This window comes from Gymnodraco acuticeps, unplaced genomic scaffold, assembly GCF_902827175.1.
Source record: "Gymnodraco acuticeps unplaced genomic scaffold, fGymAcu1.1, whole genome shotgun sequence".
In the NCBI taxonomy this organism is placed as follows: domain Eukaryota; kingdom Metazoa; phylum Chordata; class Actinopteri; order Perciformes; family Bathydraconidae; genus Gymnodraco; species Gymnodraco acuticeps.
In genome coordinates this window covers 205660-215000 of record NW_022989871.1, presented here as the reverse complement: position 1 = coordinate 215000, position 9341 = coordinate 205660, and the positions used below count along the sequence as shown (strand labels likewise).

At 39.1% G+C, this 9341-nt stretch overlaps 1 protein-coding gene across 1 annotated transcript in view; it reads left to right on the top strand.

Moving 5' to 3' along the window:
- The first annotated feature begins 996 nt into the window (after window positions 1-996).
- Window positions 997-9341, top strand: part of si:ch73-139e5.4 (heat-stable enterotoxin receptor) — a 36056-nt gene continuing 27711 nt past the window's right edge. The window contains exons 1-4 of the mRNA XM_034197194.1: window positions 997-1461; window positions 7082-7194; window positions 7919-7986; window positions 8191-8409. Of these exons, the coding sequence (XP_034053085.1) occupies window positions 1266-1461; window positions 7082-7194; window positions 7919-7986; window positions 8191-8409 (596 nt within the window). The 5' untranslated portion in view covers window positions 997-1265. The remainder of the gene's footprint in view (window positions 1462-7081; window positions 7195-7918; window positions 7987-8190; window positions 8410-9341) is intronic.

The following is a 9341-nucleotide window of genomic DNA, read 5'->3' as shown; positions in this document are numbered from 1 at the left end:
TGCTTCCACCAAGTTTCAGGAAAATTGGGCAAGTAGTTTTTCTGTTATTCTGTTGAGAAAGCAGACAAACAAACAAACAAACAAACTGAGAACATAACCTCCTTGGTAATTTGAAAATACCTTTTTTTTACAAAGAAGATTTGATTAATATTCTAAGTCTAAAGAGAAACTAATTCACAAAAAAATGGGAAAGTACTAGTGGGGCTGAATAATGTTCTTCTATTTAAAAAAAGAATGAATGGATTTTTAAGGTTCTTATTTCTGTATATTTACTTACTGGAAGATCAGATCAAAGATGGAACAAGTTTAAGTTGTTTCATTTGTGATTTACATTTCAAAATCCTAGACTAGCTCAGATCTAGCCAGCTTTGAACATCCTTCATGTGTTGCTCCCAATGTGAGTTTCGAACCCAAATAAAACACATAGTATACAAGGACTGTTGCTCAATATCAACTATCAACCTGCTGTTGAACATCAGTGCTGCTTATTACAGAAAACAATATAAAAAATCCAGTTATATTATCATGAACTACTCTAACTATCCTGTATCAAAGCAAGGCAAGTTTATTTATATAGCACTTTTCAACACAAGGCAATTGAAAGTGCTTTACAAAAAATGAAAGAGATTAAGAAAATGGCATTTAAAATCAATCATTAAAAAGAAAAGCTAATAAAATAAACCTTAAAATAAAAAATACATGGATAAAAGTTACAGTGCAGTCTAAGATGTGAATAGTTCAATTAAAAGCAGCGACGAAAAGAAAGTCTTCAGCCTGGATTTAAAAGTAGTCAGAGTTGCAGCGGACCTGCAGGTTTCTGGGAGTTTGTTCCAGATATTTGGAGCATAATAACTATCACACAGTATAATCATTACAAGTGTGTGTTCGAAGCTTGTAATTCATTCAGACCTTAGCAGAACAACAGAGAGAAGGTTATATGGCCCTCCTCCGTGTCTTTAAAGGTTGTACATTAACAACTTCAGTTGGGAAAGGACAGGTGAGCGGCCACTCAGAGGAACACAGTGAGTGTGAATGTGAGAAGAGATCACCTCACAGAAGGACTTGGGTACTGGAAATTGCAAAATAAACGCTTTTAACGTGTGGATAAGACAACCTTTCTTTGTCTAATAGGACGTTGTGGTGACTTTACTGCACTGGACTCTGGATCCGGAACAGAGAAAAAAACAAAAGACAGAATACCAGATCATGGACTCTACATGAACAGCTCAACGATATAAAAAGCCTGGAAATTAGAGAGACTGAAAATGGGAACGTGTTGGTTTTGGTTGTGTTTGTGCGTCTTGGGTTTTGTCGCTGCTCCGTGTCGAGGACAGTGTCTAAATCGGATTAAAATCAATGTGATCCTGCTGGAGGATGAAGAGTCTCCCTGGAGTCTGAGGTTTGTGAGGGGACAAATAGAGAAGGCCATAGAGACAGATTCATCCATTAATGCGGCAGAAGGTAATAAAATACGACATAAAAACCATGTACATGCGTGCAAAGAATTATGCAATGGTGAAAGAAGTACTTAGAGGTATTAACTTCAGTAAACGTAGCAATACTAAATTGTAAAAATACAAGTCAAATATACTTAATTTACCAGCAGCAAAAGTATGTATTGTGCATAACTGTTGTGATATATTTTGTAACAATATTTAGCATTTATTCGTAGTGTTACAGTTTTTTAAAGCTCTTTTCATAAGAAATTGTCTCACAGTTATGAAAGAGTTTCACTAAACAACACTGTGACTAGTCTATCTGTTTAGATATCTGGGGATAAGTGAAGCAATGGCTGATAACAGATAAGATATGATTTAAAGTGTGTCACAGATATGGGTCATGAACAAAAGGGAAGTAATCATCCATAAAGCTTGCTTAATGTTTAAGCTTGACCACTGTTCTAATAATGTATTAAGTTTTGACTCATTTATACATGGCTGGATTAACCTGCTATCTAGCCCCTGGCAAAGATTAATCATTGGCCCCTATTGTTTGATATTATGCAACCCAGTCTCACGGCATTTCGTGGTATAGTAATTTAATCTATTGATTCGTGATTTCCCCCTTTTTTTCGTGTCACACAGAACGATTTTAAAAGTAATGTATTTCTATTGGTGGTGTGTTTCGTGCCCGCACCACGTCTTTTTGTCCGGTTGGGTCTTGGAAGACCGGAAGCTGTGTGGTTCGGAAAAACACCTTCTTATGCACTGCCACTCCAACATCCATTCCCAGAGCTTGAAGATTAATCACGGGGACTGTAGTCCCAAACGATAGCTGGGGATTATGGGTAGTGTAATAATAATAATAATAATAATAATCCTTATATTTATTATAGCACTTTATCAAAGACTCTCAAAGCGCTTTACAAATACACATTACACATACAGATCATACATGTAATGGTCATCTACTGTGGACAATACCCACAGGAGCAAATTCGGGTGAAGTGTCTTGCCCAAGGACACAACGGCCTGACGCAGTGGGGCGGGAGCGGGTTTCGAACTGGAGTTCCCCAACGCCCCCTTGATCTGATGATCAAACGCACGTGTAGTATCTTCGGCCATCCTAAACTCCAAAATGTTTTTCGGATTTCATATCGCATTAACACCATATCCCAACGTGCATTGCGGCTAAAACATCCAATCACCGAGCTTAAACCATAGCTGAGGATCTTGGGTAATCAGTTCAGTGGCTGTGTATCGCAATGATGCTCGAAATGTCCCTTATAGGCCTACGTCTGTTTCCGGTTATTTTTATTTTGAAATTCAGTTCCTGACGGACGCCAAAAAAGACAGAGATTATGGAATCAAACAAATAAATACAAACAAGGATAATTGTGTGTTATATTTGAGTAAATAACAGTGTGTTATTTAGAAAATAATAACAAATTAGAAGGAAAGAAAAAAATACAGATTTCAGTATTCTGAGGCTCTGAGCCCCATTTATTTTCCTCACAGACGACAAAAAAAGTCAGACATTATACGATTTAAAATAAAAACAATAATCCTGGCTTGATATTGAGTAAGAAGATGTTTTTATGAACCACACTGCTTCCGGTCTTCCACGACCCGACCGGACAAAAAGACGTGGTGTAGGCACGAAACAAACTACCAATACCAGAAATAATATCAATTACCAGAAATACATTGCTTTTAAAATCGTTCTGTGTGACACGAAAAAAAGGGGAAAATCGTGTTGGTGAACACGAATCAATGGATTAAATGTTGTGACTATAACACGAAATGCCGTGAGACTGGGTTGCATTATAAGGTCGACCGCGTATTTATTTAGCATTACAGACCATGCCATTACATTTGATCTGATAATGTGCATTATTTACCCAAACCATTTCACATAGCCCAGTGGTTCCCAAACTTTTTCTGGCTTTGGAGAAGAAATAAAAGTCGGGCCCCCCCCCCCCAACACAAATAGTCAGGCTCAGTGGCGGCGCCAGAGATTTATTTTGGGGGTGCTGTGGGGCAGCTTGACGTTTCATAGGGTGCTCAAACATTTAGGGTTTCCCATTAATGTCCCGGTCGCTACAGTGGAATTTTCTACTGCAACAATCCCCACTCATATACACAACGTACCCACAACTGTTACAATGAAGGCTCGATAATCAGCTCACGGCATATAGGTGTAAGCAGGGGTAAAGTGCTATTTTTATAGGTGGTGTGTGGACCTCACATAGGTCCTCACACCTCACACATCCTCACCTCCTCTAGGGGGGTCCGGGGCAAGCTCCCCTGGGAAGATTTATTTTTAAATATTGAAGTTAAAAGCATCAATCTGATGCACTTTGAGAGCAAAATGAAGAGATCTATGGATGCATCTCTCAACACCCATATGAAACAGAACTGTAAACAGATTTACTTTTTCTTTATGGATATTTTACAAATCACCCTTTTAAACTGTATTCTTTTTTTACTGTCATATAGTATTTCATACCTGTTTTTCATTTATTCTCTTATTTTTTATATAACTATAATGATCATATAAAGGTGTGCCTCGGAAATAATTGTTTTCATTAATGGTGACCAAAACGTTTGAGACCCACTGAGATAACACTGAGAGTCCTTTAGCTCAGTGGTTCTCAAACTTTTTTCAATAATGTACCCCCTTTGAAAAAAGAATTCAGCCAAAAAATTGTTAGGGAAAAAATGCCTATATAAAGAGGTACAGTACAGCGCTGCACCATCAGTGTCTCATTTATTAAAACAACAACATTGTAACTGAGAAACACTTAAATGCTACATTTCATATGTTTACAATCCATCACTAAATTTATGGCAAACCAATTTTAACATCATGCAATAACACTGAGACGACATTAGTTGCATTGAACTGATCTTTTTAATAAGTTGTACAATGTAGTGAAACATGGGCTTGATCCTCACTGAGGATCTTTGTCATTCTGACAGGGAGGCAAACTGCAGTTATTACACTTCGCGTTTGGAAATATGTGTAACTCTGTTAATACAAAACCCACACTGCTCAAACTTCGTTACTTTTCCTAAAATTAGTATATTTATTTATTTACTTTGCGGCGTGGGGAATGAAGAGAAAAAGATATATGAGCATTTTGAGCATGGGTTTTTGACCCCTCATAAAAACATTATGCAATACTTTGCGGCCACACGCTTATTGTTTAGGTCCTTTTGATAAGCAGGCAGTCAAATAATTAGCTAGATCTGATAGATTTGGACATAAACGGGAGTGAAGTCTAACCGGACGCGAGAGAGAGATCAGAGATCAGATCAGCTGCTGCTGACAGAGAACACGCAGCTCTGCATGATCACCCTGAAAACTCTGGCAGGAGCACTCATTCAAGGGTACTATGACTATGCTTGCACGTCATGGTACCATAGCACCTCCAAGGCGCTAAAAATAAAACTTCAAACATCGCAAAATAAACTGGTCAGACTACTGCTTGACCTTTCATCTAGAACCCACCTCACCTCTGCCCACTTTGACAACCTAGGATGGCTTAGAGTAGACGACAGAGTACAGCTACTTGCAATGGGCCTGGTCTACAAGATCCACTACACCTCTATGGTACCCATGTACATGTCAAAATTCTTCCCAAAGGTCAAGGAATACCATGATCATAACACCAGAGGGAGCTCCACAAATCATGTGAAACCCAGATTTGGCACAAAAAAGGGGGAATACACGTTTCGCAATTATGCCACATCAAGGTGGAACGCTCTTCCCACAACTGTAAAGGAAAGTAAAACTATACTTACCTTCAAAACCTCTCTTAAAGAGCACCTTCGGGGGAGAGCATTGCAAAACTGGCCCCGGTAATGGTACAAATCTCAACCTGTCGTTCAATGGACAGCTTCCCCCCCCCCCATCTATGTATATACTCGCATTTTAGACTCTGTTACTAACTGTATATCTGTAGACTTGGTATGTCTTAAATGTCCGGTTAGGATGTATTAGAACGAAATCTAAAATGAAAATTGTAAACAAGCAATCTGTATGTAAAAAACCACCTGTATGTAAATTGTAAATAAGCCATCTGTATGTCAAATATGTCTTATATGTTTTATATGATATGATGAATTGGAAATGGGGGACCCTGATGTAAACAAGACGAAAGTCTTTCTCTGGTCTGCATCCCCTTAACAATTGTATGTTTTGAGCTGTACTGTACTGTACCCAATATACAAGCTGTTAATAAACTTTTCAATCAATCAATCAACAGCTCCCCCGCTGTGACGGACCGTTGAGCGGAGCAAAATACACTAAGAGTTAGACCTAACACACTTAGCTAGTTTATCTACTCTGGAACTAGCTAAACTAGTTATACATATATTTATTCTTTACTGTCGGGTCACTTATAAAAAAAAAAGGTTCAGCGAGCTGCACGAGCCTGACGGGCTGTCAGGAGAGGGAGAGGAAAAGAGAGCACCCCGTTTATTGTTCCCATGTTATTATCCAGAATTACTGTAAACCTTTGAATAAAGTAGTTAATCTGCTATTAGTAGTTTGTTTAAATGCATTAATTATGTTTTTTTTTTCATTAACATAAAATAAATCTCACGTACCCCCTGCAGTACTCCAACGTACCCCTAGGGGTCCGCGTACCCCCATTTGAGAACCACTGCTTTAGCTCACTGAGCCTCTCAGTCTGACAGGAGAGGACTCTCCTCCACCTTGTTGTTGAAAAAACTCCTTATATCCGTTAGCGTAGCTCGCTAGCACCAGAAGCTAACAACGACGATCTCCGGTACCGGTGCGCTCTCTCTCGCTCGCGCACACAAATGGCTCGTTCCACACACACACACACACACACACACACACACACACACACACACACACACACACACACACACACACACACACACACACACACACACACACACACACACACACACACACACACACACACACACACACACACACACACACACACAGAGCCGAGCTTTAATGAAACACAGAGACCCAGACGTAATAGTAATGTACTGTATCATATTATTTTTAATAACCATTTTTCCTCCTGGTCTCTGGCGCCCCCCCTGTCATGCCAGCTTGTCATTTGTAGCCTATTTGATCACAGTACCTAGCTATGTAAGCTAACGTTACATTTGTTTGTTCAACCCTATGTTTTGACTGACTTAATAATGTTTCAAGATGACCTTACTACAATGAGAACCTAGTCAAGAGCTGTTAAATATACACATTTCACATGGTAACACACATTATATCATGCTAAAAGACTATGGCTAGTTAGCTAAGGCTGCTGGAGCTAACCTTAGCTTACACTAGCTAATAATGTGATAAAGTATACAGTCTTCCACACGGTGGGAAAATGCTAAAAAGCAGATGGGCAAAACATAAACGTGTATTATTTTTTGTGTATCTGTAACCTCCCAAAATATTATAATATTAGCTTTTTGAAGTAATACTGGGTAAGGCTACCGCTAATCTTAGTGTGCTAGTTAGCTAGACATGTGCAGCTTGTGTTACAGGAAGACAAATGCGCACTGTTTAATTAATTTGTTATGAGTTTTCTATATTTTTTAATATATGAAATATTTTCTGCCTTTTTGTTCTTTACCCAAACCACATTAAGATGCAACGTTTAATCTCACGGCTAACTATGGCGGATTCAACACGACCTTTTATCGACACAAAGGCTGCCGGAGTAGTGCGTGTGAGGGAGTGGACGAGCTAAAGACGCTACTAGTGAGTACAATTTAACACCCACCGAGACACATAACATACTTGCTAACCACAAGAACACATAAGTAAATGTGTAATTTAAAAAACAGCCTACATCAAGTGTGATTGCCTGGGAATGTCATGTGAAAAATTATGAATTAACACAGAAGCAGGGTCCATATTTTTGCTTTCCTAGACCAGTTACATATTGACTGCTCTACAACACCTTCATATTGTCTGCTTATCTGTATTATTGTGTTGCACTGTTGGAGAAGCCTGTGACATAAGATTTTCAATGACATAATTACTCTGTAGCTATGGTAGTTTGACAATAAAGAACCTTGAACCTTGAAGTAACATACATGATGGCAATTTTGTCATAATTTATAATAAAGTAAGCAAAATGACAAATATGGTAATTATCGTACATCTAACGCTGATTACCTGTGTGCTTAGTGTGTAACCTTCAGGATAAAAAGTTGTAGTATCCTGTAGGAGGCATCTTGACTATGCACAACATAAACAGCTTTAGTGTCCAAAGGGTCACTACAAATATAATATTAATAGTTTTTTGTTTCAAGGCTATTTCACACTTACTTTAACTGCATCTAGTGGACACTAGAGTAACTCTGCAAAGAAATTCAGGGTACACAGATGTAGCTATCAAACATAATGTCATCAAATAACTTGACAAACGCACCGTCACACAGAAAGACAAAAGCTCACACTCATTTATTTTCCCTTGCAGAGTTCAGGCGACCTGGGGTGTGCAGTGCTTGGGCCTACCTGCACCTACGCTACTTTCCAAATGGTTGAGTAAGTGCATTTTCTTGAAGGTCAGGTCCACATTTTTGCAGATAAAAAAGGGTTTGCATATGGGATTTTCTTCTTATGCTTCCAACATAACATGTGTTTCTGTATTGGATTTGTCTGTATGATGCACCTTACAATTTCCCCCTCAATACATTATGTCAATATCTATTTCTATCTCTTTTCCTCTCCCCTACATCTTCACATCAGTGTTGAACAAGGTCTAAGGCTCAGTACGCCCATCATCTCTGCGGGAAGTTTTGGTCTCACCTGCGATTACACGCTCAACCTGCAGCGCATCTTGCCTCCAGCACGCAAAATCTCTTCCTTTTTCATCAACTTCTGGCAATACACCAACACCAAGTTGAAACCTGAATGGGAGACGACCTATATTTACAAGAAGCCGAGCAACTCTGAGGATTGTTTTTGGTGAGTCCCCTAAAATGGTGGTTCCGAAGACATTTTGATCACTGAATAAGTGTCATATTTATGTTAATAACATCATTAATTATGTGCATAACAATCGCACCACAGAACAACTGATGAACTGTACAATGAACCCAAATAGTGACTGCAGGAAAGTTGTGTAAAACAAGCATTTTGTAATCATTTTGAGCAGATTATTTCCTGTATTTATTGCATCAGAGATCAATCAATCAATGTTTATTTATATAGCCCAATATCACAAATGTTACATGACTTCACAGTTTGTACAGAATATCAGTATGACAATACGACACCCTCTGTCCTTAGACCCTCTGTCCTTAGACCCTCACATCGTACAAGGAAACACTTCCGTAGAGAAAACCCACAGTTTAAGGGGAACATGGGAGAAACCTCAGGGAGAGCAACAGAGGAGGGATCCCTCTCCCAGGACGGACAGACGTGCAATAGATGCCGTGTGTAAATCGAAGAGATAATACATTTTACAGCATAGTTAGACCAAATGTTTGGAAATGCATGTGTGTATAATAAGAAGATGAATCCACGAGTATGTCAACAATCTTGTGGGAGCCATCAGGGAAGTAGTATGATGAGAGTCAGGCAGGACCGCAGCGACAGGTTCAGCCACGACTCGAAGTCCAGGACTCAAATCCAGAACTCAGGATAGAGGATCCAGGACACACGACCACAGCAACAGGATTAGCCTCGACTCAGGTCCAAGCCTATAGCAGCTAAACTAACGTGTACATGCACTCCCTTAGGATAGGTTGAGGGAAAAGGGTAGCAAGTAAGAAGTAAGAAACAGAGATGGAGAGGCACACTCAGGAAAAGAATACAAAATTAGAAGGAAAAAACTATGAAACAATACAGATTTCAGTTTTCTGAGCCTCTACTCTCCCCATAACTGACGGCAATAA